Source organism: Hemitrygon akajei, chromosome 8 (assembly GCF_048418815.1).
Source record: "Hemitrygon akajei chromosome 8, sHemAka1.3, whole genome shotgun sequence".
Classification (NCBI taxonomy): domain Eukaryota; kingdom Metazoa; phylum Chordata; class Chondrichthyes; order Myliobatiformes; family Dasyatidae; genus Hemitrygon; species Hemitrygon akajei.
In genome coordinates this window covers 41895474-41912320 of record NC_133131.1, presented here as the reverse complement: position 1 = coordinate 41912320, position 16847 = coordinate 41895474, and the positions used below count along the sequence as shown (strand labels likewise).

The 16847-nt window shown below is 40.0% G+C and overlaps 1 protein-coding gene across 2 annotated transcripts in view; it reads left to right on the top strand.

Moving 5' to 3' along the window:
• hip1 (huntingtin interacting protein 1) overlaps window positions 1-16847 on the top strand; it is a 344258-nt gene that overhangs the window by 187849 nt on the left and 139562 nt on the right. For both annotated transcript variants that reach the window (XM_073053676.1, XM_073053677.1), the window contains exon 5: window positions 7656-7736. In XM_073053676.1, coding sequence (XP_072909777.1) covers window positions 7656-7736 — 81 coding nt within the window. The remainder of the gene's footprint in view (window positions 1-7655; window positions 7737-16847) is intronic.

Genomic DNA, 16847 nt, shown 5'->3' with positions numbered 1-16847 from the left:
CAGATTTCAAACTTTGGGCAACAACTAGACTTTGGGAAAATATATTTTCTTTGTGATAATGCTCAGGGATTCATTGCCATAAGGGAAGTGGAGGCAGATTCACTGAGGGCTCTTCAAAGGAACTTGGATGCCACTTGAGAAAAGTAACTGAGAGAACTGTGGGGAATTGGGCCAGATGGGATTACTGTATTGGAGCTATCATAGATTTCATGGGCTGAATTGCTGCCTCTGTGCTCTAATAATTCTATGATTCTGTGGAGAAGTTGAGTCTGAAGATGATAATGCACCAATTAGTATGAGCTAATTATTGTTGCCAACTATGAGAATTGGATAGAATTATGAGTTCGAGGGACTTGTGTTTGGTTTGAAATTTGTCTGTGAGATGAACGGAAAATTAAAGATGGTCCTAGCCTGAATGGGAAGCTATGTAGAGTATTGACATTTGGCATTTATGCCAATCTTGGCACTTAAACATGTGAATAGCTTGATTAATTAAGTAATATGATTATCTGTTTTCAACATTGCACTTTGTATTTGTGAAGCACCTTTTATCTTTTGAAATGTACTTGGATGACGGAATTTTATTTCATCCGTATGATTCTGATAATTCAGATAATGGCCTACTTGGCCATTACGGTATTATGTTTGACTCAATGAAAAGGAGATAGACATTGGTATTTATATACTTAAGATCAATGCTACAGAGGTCACCTCGTTATTCTGCCTCCTGTCTTTAAAGACAGGATATTAACATACATCATAGTCATAGTTTAAAAGTAAAATATGCTGCATTTCACACTTGCTGATAGATTATTCGGATATGAAAATTTTGTGAGCTGCTGCTAACCAAGTATTAGTTTAGGCAGGGCAGACTGGAAAGTGTATATATTTTCGAAGGAGGTCGTGTTCAACTGACTGCTGTTTAGAAGCTGTTTTGTTTAAGGAACAAAGGCAAGCCTTGTTAAAGGTTCTGTAGATGTACCCGTGTGGCTTCAGCCTGATCATCTAACTTTGTAATCAGTGGCTGTTTATGAATCCTGGTATTGTTAAGGCAGCCTCGACAAGCTTTTAACTTGTATGAAATTGCATAAAGACCTCGGTTAATGAAGAAATTGCATCTGAGTCCTGAGCAGAAAGAAGTTGATTAACTACAAAGGACAGAGAAAGGGAGGATTTGTTTGCAGTGGTTATTCTAAGCTTTGTGATTCAGAATTGTTAATGTGTTTGGGAAGTATGAAAAGGATATTTCTGAACATTTATGACTGATATACTTTGTCCTATTGTTGAAAAATGTAATCTTTATTCATGTGCATTTCAAAATATAAACATCAAACTATTTCCATGGTTATTGCTTTTGATTTGTGAGTTGACGTTGTGTACCAAAATGACTGAAACTGTAGGACGCACCCATGCGATTCTCAGAATGTCACTCACTGCACTTGTTAGTCACGGGGCATGTAAAGCAGATGCTTGCAGGAATTGCTGTGACGATGTGGGAAAACGGTGACAGCAAGAATAGCACCATATAAAAAAACAGGGATCATAAGAAATGTGCACACCCTTTGTGTCAGCTGTAATGTCTGCCCAAGCTGATTAGAGCGATAAGCCCACGATCTGCCCGCTGGCAGCCATGAAGCAGTATCACAGGGCGGGGGATGGATGAAAGACAATCGTTCATTATTTATTGCACAAGTGGGACCCATTCTGTTTGCACAGATGGACTCATGGTTCCTTCCCAACCTGTACATCTACTTAAAAAAATAGTGGCAAATATGAAGTAGACCATCTCTCAATCTGCTGATTCAGTTCATATTCAGTGTAGTTGCATTTTAAAAATTTTGAAGTTCACCACATTCTCATTGTAGTTATGAAATGGTATGCTAACCACTGTGGTATCTTAAGTTCAGACTGTTTTAACCTAAGTACAGTATGATTTAGCTCTACAGAATGTTTTCAGTGTATGTCGGGTTACTGATGGATAATTGAGTCATTATAGAATTGGAAGGTTTCTGCATTTCATCCAATGTCCAGTGATTGAGCTTTAGTAAAATAGAAAGCGGGGTTTTTTTTTAAACCTGAGAATAATTGATATGAGTTGAATTAAAAATATACGACACCAAATAATGAAGTCATCTTTTAAATGTTTCTATTGGGATTCACAATGGAATTATTTCCTGCACGAGTACTCTCTTCAGTCTGTTAAGTCATAAATCTTTCACTGCTCAGTCATTCCACTGAGTGACTGGTATCTGTCAGAAATCAGATGAAACTTGGTTTGGGGTTAAATGCTGAGCTTGTGATTTAAAAGAATAAGATAGTTAAAATAACTGAGCCCACAACACACACACTCTTAATACTCTTAGCATTCTTTTTATTCTGTTTGTGCACAAGGAGAAGAGCGTGTCCCCTGTCACCCACACTGTTCTGAAGCCAGGACAGCAAACTGCTATTTTTACACACATTTGCTGTTACTAATGTTGACCATTTGGTGAATTGTGTTTTTTTTGAATTCTTTATTTGCAAGATCAGCCGCCATTCACAATAAAGGTGCTAAGAGTTGATTGAATCTTCAAGCTGACAACCGATAATATTTTGAAGTTAGTAAAGCAATTATCCCTGAGTGTTTCACATACTTCTGTTATTCCTGTCTCGTACTTCTCTGGCACTCCTGTGTAAAGGGACACTATGTTTTAGGAAGACCTTTCTAGAAAGTTCTCACTAAAGAGGCCTCACTGGTCTGGCTTGAGTACACACAGCCACAGTCACATGGCCTAGCTCATGTAGTAAGCAGAGGTTTCTCACCTGTTCAAGCCCATACTTGCCAAGACTTTGTCTATAACCTTTGCCTTACCTCAACTTCAACACTTGAATACTAAAACTCAAAACAACTTGAATAATTCGTAATGCATTTTTAACTCATTTTTGTTTTGTTCAGCCAAAAATCTCTGCAATCCAAGTTGTGGAATTCAAGATTTTTTTCTTGATTTTTTTCCCCTTACTTTGACAAGCCTGAACGTGACATAGACTAAAACTGTGTGTCGTAAGTTTGAAGTATTATGTTGCTTTGCCTTTTCACTGCTGTTGCAAAATTGCAGTTTTTGTTCTCATTTATACTGAATGAACAAATGTTAGATTGGGTCAAAGGAGACATGAGGCAAAATTTGGCTTTGGTGTTTTTGATAATTCCATCAGAATTTTGGCATTGTCTGATTCCTCCTGGGAACTCGAGTTATGCGGGTGGGTTGAATTTGGATATGGTTTGTTTCCATGGAGAGTATAACATAAGACCACTAGCACTTGTTGTCCAAACTCATGAATGAAAGTAAGCTGTCTGAAGTCTGAGAAAGCTACTGTAGAGCTAAACCATAGCACCAAGCAACATATTCATTGCCCAATCTGAGGTCACAGCATTCTAGTCTTATCTATAGATTCCTTTTAAAAACTTAAAATCTTGGAGAGGGAAATGATTTTGATTATCCTCATCTTTGTGTTCACTTGTTTATATTATATTCTCTTTTTCATTTCCATTATGAAAGCACTTCATCAGATGTGGAACAGATTTTGCATCTCCTCATGTAAATAAGAGGCACAGGGAGAGCATGAGAAAAAACTGGCAGCAAACACGAAGAGGGATTCAAAAATAGCGTATTAGAATGTAAACAGGAAAAAGTGTTGCAAGAGGAGAGGTGGGGTGGATCAAAGATTAAAAAAAAAAGGAAATATACTCATGAAAGTACAGGACATTACTGAAGCATTTAAGTACTTCACATTAAGTTTCGTGAAGGTAATGTTGTGTCTGGAATCCCAGCAAAAGGATGAGATTCTGCATGGGGCTCAAAGTTTGAGGACTGGGAAATTGCAAATGTTGCATGCTTGCTTAAAGGGTGTTGGAATAAAACCAGTAAATAGATCAATCTGTTTAACCTTAGTAGGAAAGTCTTAGAAACAATAATCAGATAGAACTGGAAATAATTTGATAGAGAAAATCAGCATGGATTTGTTAAAGACAAGCTGTTTAACATGAGTGGAGTTTTTAATAATAAAGTGGTTGATGAGGAGATATAAGGAAAGACAATATTAATATGAACTAAGATGTGGATTTTAAATGGGAAATAAAGCTAGCAAGACAGAAAAGTGTGCAGTAGAATACACGATGACAAATCCACCAACAGTAGGTTGGAAAGTAAAATAGTTGAAATTACAGAATCAGGAAGGGTAACAGTATAGGAACTAGCCCTTTGGCCCATCGAGCCTGTGCAACCATCAAGCATCCATTGACACTAATCCTACCATATCATCATCATCATCTTTATGTGCCGTGTCGTATAATATGGATGATGATGGTGATTGTTCTTGGCAAATTCTACAGAAGTGGTTTGCTATTGCCACCTTCTGGGCAGTGTCTTTACAAGATGGGTGACCCCCAGTCATTATCAATACCCTTCAGAGATTGTCTGCCTGGTGTCAGTGGTTGCATAGCCAGGACTTGTGATAAGCACCAGCTACTCATATGACCATCCACCACCTGTTGCCATGGCTTCACGTGACCCTGATTGGGGTTCTAAGAAGATGCTACACCTTTTCCAAAGGTGACCTGCAGGCTAATGGAGGGAAGGAGTGCCTTACACCTCCTTTGGTGGAGATGTACTGTATCTCCTCCCTGGACATCCTGGCTATAGAGGAAGTGCAGCGTAGATTCACGAGGTTAATTCCTGGGATGTCTGGACTGTCTTACGCAGAGAGGTTAGAGAGACTGGGCTTGTACATGCTGGAATTAAGGAGATTGAGAGGGGATCTGATTGCAACATGTAAGATTATTAAGGGATTGGACAAGATAGAGGCAGGAAATATGTTCCAGATGCTGGGAGAGTCCAGTACCAGAGGGCATGGTTTGAGAATAAGGGGTAGGTCATTTAGGACAGAGTTAAGGAAAAACTTCTTCTCCCAGAGAGCTGTGGGGGTCTGAAATGCACTGCCTCGGAAGGTAGTGGAGGCCAATTCTCTGGATGCTTTCAAGAAGGAGCTAGATAGGTATCTTATGGATAGGGGAATCAAGGGATATGGGGACAAGGCAGGAACTAGGTATTGATAGTAGATGATCAGCCATGATCTCAAAATGGCGGTGCAGGCTCGAAGGGCCGAATGGTCTACTTTTGCACCTATTGTCTATTCTACCCAAAACTGGTACCTACCATAACCTGGCTTATTCTTATCTTGACTCCCATGAATTCATCCTCCAATCCCATCTAAATTATAATGTCTGAATATTGACAAAATGTCTGAATGCTCCCAAACTTGCTGGCCAGTATCATTGGGGATTTGTTGACTGTAAAATCTGAACTTGATACAGATCCTCAACACTTAAGTTGGAAAATTTGGCAATTCCAGTGGTGCTCTGTTAGATTTGGAGAGTCTGTTAGTTGCAATGGAGAGGTACAGCTATAAAGGACAAAGCTATTTTGTAATTTGCATGTAATGATCTACATAAATATTTTGAATAACTAGTCCATTTAAGAGTTTTACTTTAGCTATTAAAATGTTAAGGTAATTAATCGTATCTAGATCATTGTTTCTGATCTTTAGAAAGCTTCAAGTCCGTGACAGGTTTGACAGCTGACTGAGTCACGAGCAATGCTCTGTGCTGACAAGTCTTCTATCAGTGTCTGTTATGTGGGATGTTGAAACTACTTGATGGTCAGAAACAGAGGGAAAATATAACCAAGGTTTTTGCTTTCTGACATTAAATTTAAAAAAAACATTTAAACCACAATACTTTAAAAGCTTGCTTTAATTCAAACAATCCATTAAACTATCTGTCACTATAACAATCCACTAAAACCGTTTCTTGCATTTAGTTGAGTGTGAAAGCTCTCTGCCTCAAACTCGACCTGACACAGCTCATTTGAATAGATTCTGCAAAACAAGTTTTAGGGAAGCTCGGGAACATCATATTTCTGCACAGGTTTCCATGATGATTCAGCACTGGAATGAAGTGGGAGGAACTGGCCCCAGCTGTTGACCACACCTTAAGGACTTCCATGTAACGCAGAGAACAGCTGATGTTTCCTTGCAAAATTTGGGATTTGAAATCTGTGTGTTAATGTATTTGGCATTATTGCAAGTGTCTTGAGTTCTGATCTATGCGTCTTGTGATCATACGATACACTGGATTAGCATTTTATTATGAGCAGTTATAATGGAGTCATTAGTGATTCGAGGTCAGAAGTCGCAGATCTAAATAATCATAAGCGCCCTTTTACTGAATGTTCTTTAAAAGCTTATTCTTTTCCTTGGAAGCATGGCTGTTTTGTGACTTTAAAAATCTTGCGATAAGTTGTAATATTTGGAATTCTGAAATGTATGTAGAAATCTCAGGAAATATGGAACAAATCTGCATCATTACGTCTGTTTGTACTTGCATAGAGCCATTAACGAAAGCTGCCTCATCCAAGCATTACCAACTGAGTTTTAGTGAGTTGTATTCCTGTTATGGAGCCTAAATAGCTGACAATGGTAGAGTAAAGAAAGTTGGGAATGTGTAAGAAATAACTTTGAAGGAATCCTGACTATCCCTGCAAACACTGTTGATGACACTTTATATTGTCCTGTTCCATACTGAGCTGCCAGTATTGTTATTACTTTTGATTGAAAGCTTCATTTTGCTCCACATAACAATCTTTCTGGAACTTTTGGACACCCAATGTTCCAGTAACTAATGGTGTCCTCCTGTAATTCTTCTATTACTTGTTAATTCTGGGCAGCTGCCAATGTACACGTGATTGTTTCCAATGTTACCAATGTTTTTTCTTTTTTTGACCGGGTGACATCTCTTACTGGATTTGGATTTTGCCGGACTTGCCTCTGACTTTCCTCAGTGGCCATTCTTAAAATGTGGACTGAGATGAACCCTGTGTCTCTGATTGTAATTGAATGAGCTGTTCAAGGTGTTACAGTTGAAAAAACACACACCAAATGTTAGCTCATTAGAAACTTTGCAGAAGGATGTCACCATTCTTGCAGAATTACAGCCAAAGCTGACACTTCAGCATCCTCTCGTCTTGTATTTATCACACTTTCTCAAAACATAGAAGACCCTTTATACAATTGAGCCTGTATTAGTTCTCACAGCATTAAATATTTTCCTATAACCTGTTCTCTCTCACATGATCATCAGCTTCTGATTCTCCTGCCACCCACCTGCACCAGGAATAATTTTTATTCGCCTGTTAATCTACATGCCTTTGGGATGTGGCAAGAAGCCAGTGCTCTCAGGGTAACTAGCAGTCAGGGGAGAATACACAAACTCCACACAGACAAATTCTCTGGTCCGGTAACAACAGGGTACTTCCTAATTCTGGCTACCATTACCATATTGCAAGCAGGAATACTTCCTAGTTAATCTTCACTCACTTCCCTTCTCTACAGAGCAACTCGGAGGCCAGTTGAGGTCCCTTGACTGACTTGGCTGAGGTTGGCTGACTCAGCATGATCTCAAAGGAACAAGTGACATCTAGTGAATCAGTGAAAGTACTGAAAAAGTTTTGCAAAGCAGCTGTTAAAATACACTAGCATTCAAATTGTACCAAAATTACTTTCTGGGCTGGATCATTTGCTGAAGTCTAATTTGTTTGTATTTTAAATTTTTTTCCCCAAAGGGCCATTTAAGTGAAGGTTATGGGAGACTGAGTTGCATCTACCTCAAACTACTTATAACAAAGATGGAATTCCACAGTAAGGTAAGTAACTTCTCTGCCATTTCCTAATTTACACTGTGTTTCCTTCCATCTATTAAAGGAGAAAATCTTAATTGAAAGAGAAACCTTTTGGAGTAACAAAATAAAGGGAAACCTTGACTTTTCAAAGTTCAAAGTAAATTTATTATCAATGTACATATACGTTGTCATATATAACCCAGAGGTTCGTTATCTTGTGGACATTCGCAGCGAATACAAATAAATGATAGAATCGGCGAAAGACCGTAAACACCAAGACGGACAAATAACTAATGTGCAAAAGATGACAAAGTATGGAAATACAAGAAAAAAAACCAATAAATGTTGAGAACATGATATCAAGAGTCCTTGAAAGTGAGTCCATAATTTGTGGGAACAGTTCGGTGTTGGGGTGAGTAAAGTTATCACCTCAGATTCAAGAACCTGATAACTGAGGGATAATAACTGTTCCTGAAACTGGTGGTGTGGATAACTGAGGCTCCTGTGCCTCCTTCCTGATGGCAGCGGCAGCAAGAAAAGAATTTGGCCCGGATCGTGGGGTCCTTGTTGATGGATATTTCCTGTGACAGCACTCCATGTGGAGGTGCTCAATGGTAGGAAAGGCTTTACTCATGATGGACTGGGCTGTATCTACTACTTTTTGTAGATTTTTCCGTTCAAAGGCATTGGCATTTCCTTATTAGGCTGTGTGATGCAACCAGTCCAATATGCTCTCCATCGCACAGCTATAGAAAGTAGAGTCACTGCTGTGCTTTCTTTGTAATGGCACTTGCATGCTGAACCCAGGGCAGATCCTCTGAGCAATTTAAAGGTGCTGACCCACTCTACCACTGATCCCCGGATGAGGACTGGCTCATGGACCTCTTGTTTTCCTCTTGAAATCAATAATCAGCTCCTTGGTTTGGTTGACATTGAGTGAGAGGCTGTTGTTGTGGCACCGCTCAGCCAGATTTTCATACTCCCTCCTATATTGTGATTCATCGCTACCTTTGATTCTGCCAATAACAGTGGTGTCATCAGCAAACTTAAATATGGCATTGGAGTTGTGCTTAGCCTCACAGTCATACGTATAGAGCGAGTAGAGTAGGGGGCTAAGTACACAGCCTTGTGATGCATCTGTGCTGTGGGGACTGTGGAAGAGATGGTGCCAATCCAAACTGATTTGGGTTTGCAAGTGAGGAAATTGAGGATCCAGTTGCACAAAGATGTACTAAGGCCTAGGTCTTGGAGCTGATTGTTTGGTTTTGAGGGGATGGTAGTATTGAATGCTAAATTGTAGCCAATAAAGGGCATTCTGATGTATGTATCTTCACTGCCCAGATGTTCCAGGATTGAGTGAAGAGCAAATGGAATGGCATCTGCCGTTGATCTGTTGTGATGGTCGGCAAATTGGAGCAGATCCAAGTTGCTTCTCGGGCAGGAGTTGATATGTTACATCACCAACCTCTGAACACACTTCAACATAGTGGATGATAGTCTGATTGAGCAGAGTCTTATCATTTGAGACAAAGGTGACTTTGGATTTTTGCTCTTCACAATGAACAAGGCTGTTGTAAATGAGAAACCCCTTTTGCAATGTCAAACTGGTAATTCATACGGCACTTCGTTCCAGAACTCTTGAAAACTAATTGATGGCTATTATACAACCCAATACTGTACCTGATTTGAACACAGCAAGTTCCCATACACAGCAATAATAAATGCCTGGTTTATATTCAAGGTTTTGCTTGTCGGGGATATCTTCGACAGGGCACATGGACTCGTATGATATTTAGTGTTTATGTGAAAAGGTGGCTGGGACATTGGTTCTGAATAACGTCTTGAAGTTGCCAACTTACATACTGCATTTCTGCACCTCACTGTATCAGTCGGCATAAGGTGACCTGAGCCAATGGAGTTCAGTTGTTGATAGCATCAGGAGATTCTGGAATGGGATTTATGAAGTGTACCAGCAACAGAGGTCATGGGGCTGGCACAAGAGATTCTGCAGATGCTGGAAATCTTGAGCAACACAAAATGCTGAAGATTCTCAGTAGGTCAGACAGCATCACAGTTGACATTTTGGGCCATTTCCCTTCATTGTGATGGTCGTGGCCAGAATTGTTAACTGTTAATTGTTAATTCCCCTCCATAGACACTGCTTGACTTGCTAAGTTCCTTCAGCACTTCGTGACAAGTCATAGGGTGTTGGTGAAAACGGGTTCATGACTCATTTCAGGGAATTAGTCATCCTGGCAAACCTTGTATGCTGCAGTGAGCAGGAGATGCTGAGGCTTTATTGGCATATGTACTCATATATAGTTCAGTCTAATTATGTTCAGGGTGGATAACCACACTTTAATTCAGAGAACATATCTCTTTTTGAAATGTTTGCTATTTATGTGAAATGAAACAAGTTAGTTACCAGGAACTTGATAAATAGCAAATTGTATACAAAATTTGAAGATTCAAAGTGCATGTATAAATAAAGTATATTTATTGTGGAAGTATGCTTACTTCTGAGATTTATCCTCCCGCAGACTCTCACAAAACTGAGAAACTCCATGGAACCTGTTCAAGGAAACATCAAACACCCAACGCTTGAGAAAAGAAAAGATTGCGCAAACAGCAAAAACGAGCCAACAACAGTGAATATCAAGCATCAAACCAGAAGTCCAGTAGTATTCAGTTCAGTTCAGTTCAGGCTGTTCCGCTAGTTCACTGCAGGCTGCACTCAGAGCTATTTTTCCACTGCGTTGTGCTGCCCATTTGTCCAGTCCACTCAGAGTGGTTGCTTATTACTGGGTTATGGTTCAGTGTGCATCAGAACGCACTTGGAACTTTGGTCTAGTGATGTTTCTATGCAATTTTAAATGCTGAGAAACATCAGATAAATCTGTTCCTGTGCATGTCTCACAATGAAGACATAGACATGTGGTAAGCAGTCAGGATAGACTAGCTTGCAAGCTTGGAAGTGGCATCTCAAGGGTCTGCTTTTTCTTTGGCCATGGATGTGACTTGCTGCTGACAGAGGACTTAGTTTGTTATAACATGATTTGATGGTTCAGCGTTATCTACTTATTCAATGGAGCAGGTAGTACACGTTATCCTAGGTTATAACTGAGTACTAAGGCTTTCCGAAGTGATGAGGTGGGACATGTGGGTATGGCCCAGCTGTATCTTGTGGACTGGGCTCATTCTTTTTTCACCCAGTTGCAAGCTTAATGACGCAGGTAACCCTGTTGGTACTCAGAGCCATTCTCTGAAGAATTAAACTGTGGCTCTGGATCTCATGTGCCAACTCCATTAAGAATGGCCTTTATTTGTGCAGTTTTCATTCCTGAAATTCCATTTCACCAGTTTGTTTCCAGTGGGAGCAGGTGGTTGCACTCTGACACTGGTGGTGAGTGATTGGGTTCAGAAGAGCGAGCAGCTGGAAAGGTCCTGCTGATGCAGATTTGTGTCGAGTATCTGTCCTGGCTGTGCCACAGACAGGGGTGCTGTTGAGAGGCAGCAGCTCTCTCTGCTGAGCTGCAAAACTGTTAGAAGTACAGACATCCTACCTCTCCTGGAAGTTGATAGCAGCTCCCTGACGCCGGCAAATTATATACAATATACCAGAAATTGATTTTTTTTGAGAGGGAGAGGAAGAGCGAGAGCAAGAGGGTGCATCCTGATTGGTCTCTCTTCGTGCTAGGTAGAGCTATCAGTTTTCTCTGTGGGAGGGCTTTACAGTCGACCTCAAAAATAATGACAGTGTTGCTCGCTGCACTGTTTGCAACAGTGACTTTTCTATTGCCCATGGTGGGTTAAAATGTAAAAGACATGTTGAGGTGAGTTTAACAGGTGTCGTTCGTTCATTAGATAGATAGATAGATAGATAGATACTTTATTCATCCCCATGGGGAAATTCAACTTTTTTTCCAATGTCCCATACACTTGTTGTAGCAAAACTAATTACATACAATACTTAACTCAGTAAAAAAATATGATATGCATCTAAATCACTATCTCAAAAAGCATTAATAATAGCTTTTAAAAAGTTCTTAAGTCCTGGCGGTTGAATTGTAAAGCCTAATGGCATTGGGGAGTATTGACCTCTTCATCCTGTCTGAGGAGCATTGCATCGATAGTAACCTGTCGCTGAAACTGCTTCTCTGTCTCTGGATGGTGCTATGTAGAGGATGTTCAGAGTTTTCCATAATTGACCGTAGCCTACTCAGCGCCCTTCGCTCAGCTACCGATGTTAAACTCTCCAGTACTTTGCCCACGACAGAGCCCGCCTTCCTTACCAGCTTATTAAGACGTGAGGCGTCCCTCTTCTTAATGCTTCCTCCCCAACACGCCACCACAAAGAAGAGGGCGCTCTCCACAACTGACCTATAGAACATCTTCAGCATCTCACTACAGACATTGAATGACGCCAACCTTCTAAGGAAGTACAGTCGACTCTGTGCCTTCCTGCACAAGGCATAGCTAACGTTATTTAAAGTAGCTGGCTAGCTGCTAAGGAGCTACTCTATTGATGTCCTACGTGATGAGGCCAAACTCCCTGTAGACTTGCTTAAAGTTGTAATAGAATAAAAAAAAGACTCCATGATAATATAATATAGGCACATATTTTAATGTCACTTTTTCTGCATATACCCACCTTGGTTTTCAGATTAGAAAAAATCAATAAACAAAGTATCACATACACCCTTGGAGGTCGACTGGGGGGGGGGGCAGGGTGGATATGGGGTTGTTGGGGGGCGGGGGTGCTACCTCCCTGAAATGAGTTTTTGCAGGGTGGGATGTCGGGAAATATATTACTGGTGCTAAGAGTGAGCTTTATGTTATACCAAACACTATCAGGAATTAAAACTGTCTAATGTCTCTTCTCTGGTTCTTATCACTTAGTAATTTACTGATTGAATTTATTATCATAATGTCAAATGTCTGATTGGGCTTTATTCCACTTCTCTTTCAGAATTTTAAGTTTCTTTTCAAAGCAACCTCATTTCCTTCCTGGATATTTTTAATCGTATTTCTTATCCTTGTTTAGCCTGATAGATTGTGCACAATTTTATTGAAAAAGATGTGTATTTTATCCTGTCTTTCATGATCTTGGGTTATCTCATGGTGCTTAAGTCGCTAATCTGCCGTGTTGAAGTGAAGTGTTATTTGGGAAATTTTCAACTGGTTTGTGCCCTTCTACAAAGAGTATTTAAGTTCTATTGAGGAGGGGTAATTTATTTATTTTAAATGAGCTTAAAACAGCATGTAAAGCTTTCAGATCTTTTTAATGCTAAGGTGCTGTAACACATTCATATGTTATTTAATAGACTAAAGCATGATTGGGATCATTCTTTTTAATGCTGCTTCTTTATGTGTTCAATTTTTGATGATTATATGTTTCTGTTCCATTACAAACATTTGTAGTGGAGAGTATACTGACTGGCTGCATCAAAACCTGGTGTGGAAGCACCAATGCCCTTGAACAGAAAATCCTACAAGAAGTAGTGGATATGGCTGCGTCAAGCATGGGTAAAGCCCTCCCCACGGTTGAGCACATCTACATGAAATGCTGTTGCAGCATCATCATGGACCCACACCTCCCAGGACATGCTCTCTTCTCGCTGCTGCCCTCAAGAAGGAGGTAGAAGAGCCTCAAGATTTGCTACCCCCTCAGCCATCTGGCTCTTGAATCAAAAGGGATAACTTCGTTGAACCTCATTTGCCTCATCATTGAAATTTTCCCACAGCTGATGGACTCACTTTCAAGGAATCTTCATCTCATTGCTTATTGATTTATTATTATTGTCGTTACTTTTTGTACCTGCACAGTTGGTTGTCTTCTGCACTCAGCTTAAATGCCCAATTTGGGTGGTCTTTCATTGATTCTGTTCATAGATTTATCAAGTATGTCGACAAGAAAATTAACCTCAGCATTGTATATGGTGACATATATGTATTTCATTAATAAATTTACTTTGAACATTGAATGATCTTGGATTGTCAGATAACAGTTTTGTGTCTTTTCCGGCCATTTATTTTTAAGCTTTCTATGTATTAAGTCACACCATTGTCTTAAGCTTTGAAAAATAATGAAGATCGAGATTTTGTTCCATCCTCCCTCATAGATTTTTCTGAATTTGCAGTAAATTGCTGGGATGTGTACCCTTATCGCAGCTGTTTACAGGCAATTTTTTAATGGAAAATAATATACAAATCACCATTATGGCCAGCTGCCTAAATTGCTCCTCTCTCGAGGCAGTTGAAAGTCATCCACATTGGTGGCTCTGCAGTCACATGTTGGTCAGACTAGGTAGGGACAGCAAGACTTCAGAGTTGCTGGAGATCTGAGGTAACCAAGTGACAGGTTACAGAAGCCAATCTTGATCCTTGCCATGGTCATATGGTCAGATATTGACGATAGCTCTGGTTTCTAAATATTTTCTTTGGAAGTACTGTCATTTCACAAAATGTCAATTTAAAAAAAAAAGGAATATTGCATAATCATATGATGGAGTATGTTTAATCTCTTGCACATTTTTGCTTTTAAGGGTGGTCATTCTTTGGCACTCATCGTCGCCAAGATTGGTTTGTTGAGAATAACACTGGTGTTTAGGGCTTGTTTGGCTGTAAATGAAAAGCCCTTTGCATGTGGAAAAATGATTCCTCTTCTAGTGGAGGGGGTTTACCAGCAGCTGAAACCCAAAGGGAGATCTATGCACTAAAAACAAGTCATGATAAGAAAATGTCTGGAGATGTTAATCAGAATAAAGTGACATGACATAAGCCTTTTTCAGGTTGCAGGAGATATTTGTGGCCCAAGTTCCCATGGTATCACGTGTGTGTGAGCCAAAGTAACCTCATTTCCTTCCTGGATACTTTTCTAGAAATTTCTTAGCCTTGTTTAGTCTGACAGATTGTACACCAGCTTTTCTTCTCATTGAAGACTGTCTTCCCATTGGAATTGACACCGACCACAATGGATGGTCTTGTAATCGGTGACATCTTAACATAAAGGTGGATATCATTCTCTAATAAGCTAATGACTATAAAATGTAGTGGTTTCAATCCAGTGCATCATGGGTAAAACCCTTGAGAACATCTACACGAAACACTGTTGCAGGAAAGCAGCATCCATCATCGGGGACCCCCACCATCCAGGTCATGCTCTGTTCTCGCTGCTGCCATCAGGAAGAAGGTATAGGAGCCTTAGGACCCACATCACCAGGTTCAGGAAGAGCTACTAGCCCTGAACCATCAGGCTCTTGAACTTCACTCAAATTCACTTGCTCCATTGAAGCAAGTGTTCCCACAGCTCATGGACTCACTTTCAAGGAATCTTCATCTCATGTTCTCCATTTATTACTTTTTTTATTATAATTTCTTCTTTTAATATTTGCACTTTGTTGTCTTCTGCACTCTGGTTGAACACCCTAGTTGGGTGGTCTTTCATTGATTCTGTTGTGGTTGTTATTCTGTATATTTATTGAGTATGCCCAGAAGAAAATGCATGTCAGGGCTGTATATTGAACCATATATGCACTTCGATAATAAAATTAACTTTGAACTATAATGCCCTAACACAAGCATAATCTGAAGTCCACCCTGAATCTTTCGTTGCAAGGTTATTGACACCAAGGATATTCGCTTAATGCCTCAGTCATTGCTTGTGATTCAACATGAAAATGCTGCCATGTGACCTTGGAGATACCTGAGTTCTTCTACTTTGGAAGCTACTTCTCTCGGGGTTCAAGCATTACCGTTGACATTTAGCATTGGATCCAATGAGCAAATGTTTCTGTTGGGAAATTGCTCCAGCACATTTTTACTAAATGTAACCTTCATAAGGATTTGAAGGTCCGAATCTGCAATCCACATCACCACGTTCCTGTACTGCATGGTCTGGGTGACCTAATGACGAGAGTGAAGAGTTACCATGACGACTGATGATCCCTGAAGATCCCATTCTTCAACAGGAAAGGGTCAGTCCCTCAGTGCTGGTGATGTAATCATCTTTGCCAAAGCCAGTGTCACCAGCGCTGAGGCATTGATCCTTGAGCACCAATATTGGCAGACTGAGCTTTCTGTGCGAATGTGAGATCCCATATTGGACAGCAGAAATGCAACAAGGATGCCATGTGAATGTAACTGGGGGTGGGGGGTGGAATATTTTATAGTGTCTTAAGCTGGGAAGAGTAGGCACTAATTTGCCTCAGTTGACTCCACACACTCTGTTCAGCAGTAAAAACTGAAAAGGGGAAGAGATAGGGAAATAAATTGAAAAGAAATCCCTTCAGCAGGGAGCTGACCTACAGGGAAATACATGCTTGGTTTTCCAACATCTGCAGGTTTTCTCTTGTCTGTAACTTCAGTGGCAGGTTTGCTGTTCCAGGATTGCAGTCGCGAGTTATTTCAGGACCTGTATTCAGTGATCAAGGGATGCCTGCTATCTCTGATCGTAGGCTCTGATTCATTTTACTCCTATTGAACTGAGTCGTAATTTTTTTTGCAGAGTCGGTGAAGGTTCACTTTATTCAAATCAGAATGCAGAAGCTTCATATTAATCTGCTTAAAATGTGAGAAGTTTGGCATTTAAAAAATTTGAAAAAGTGAGTCCAGGTAAATTGCTGATTGGGGTAGAGAGTTAAAACATCTGAGTACATGTTACATTGACTTGGATGGTTGTAAGAATGTTCTTGGGGCTAAAAGTACCAGTGGTTTTGTTCCTGAGTAACTTCTGCTAGAATTGTGCATGGTAAGCCACATCCTTTGCCGTTCTAGTTCATAAATACAGAATTTTAACAACTGTGCACCTGTGTACCCAGCAAAGCAGACAATGGCAGCAGAAGAAACTAATGACAGCAATAAGAATGTGTACTTAGGTGAAGCTCTCCTTCCAAAACTTAATGGAGCAGCTAATGTCTTTGTGGGTGATGCAAAAAGGAGGTTGGTAAGCCAAGAAGATGATCTGTATGGTTTGTTACATTAAAAGATGACCAGCTTGCGTGGCTGAAAGGTATTGTACTGTGTCTGAACACCAGCTTTTAATCAAAACTTCCCTCATTCACTATACAATTTCAGCACTGACCTCTGGTCAGATTCAAATTCCAATGTAGAAACATGTGCTTCCAAAATGAAATT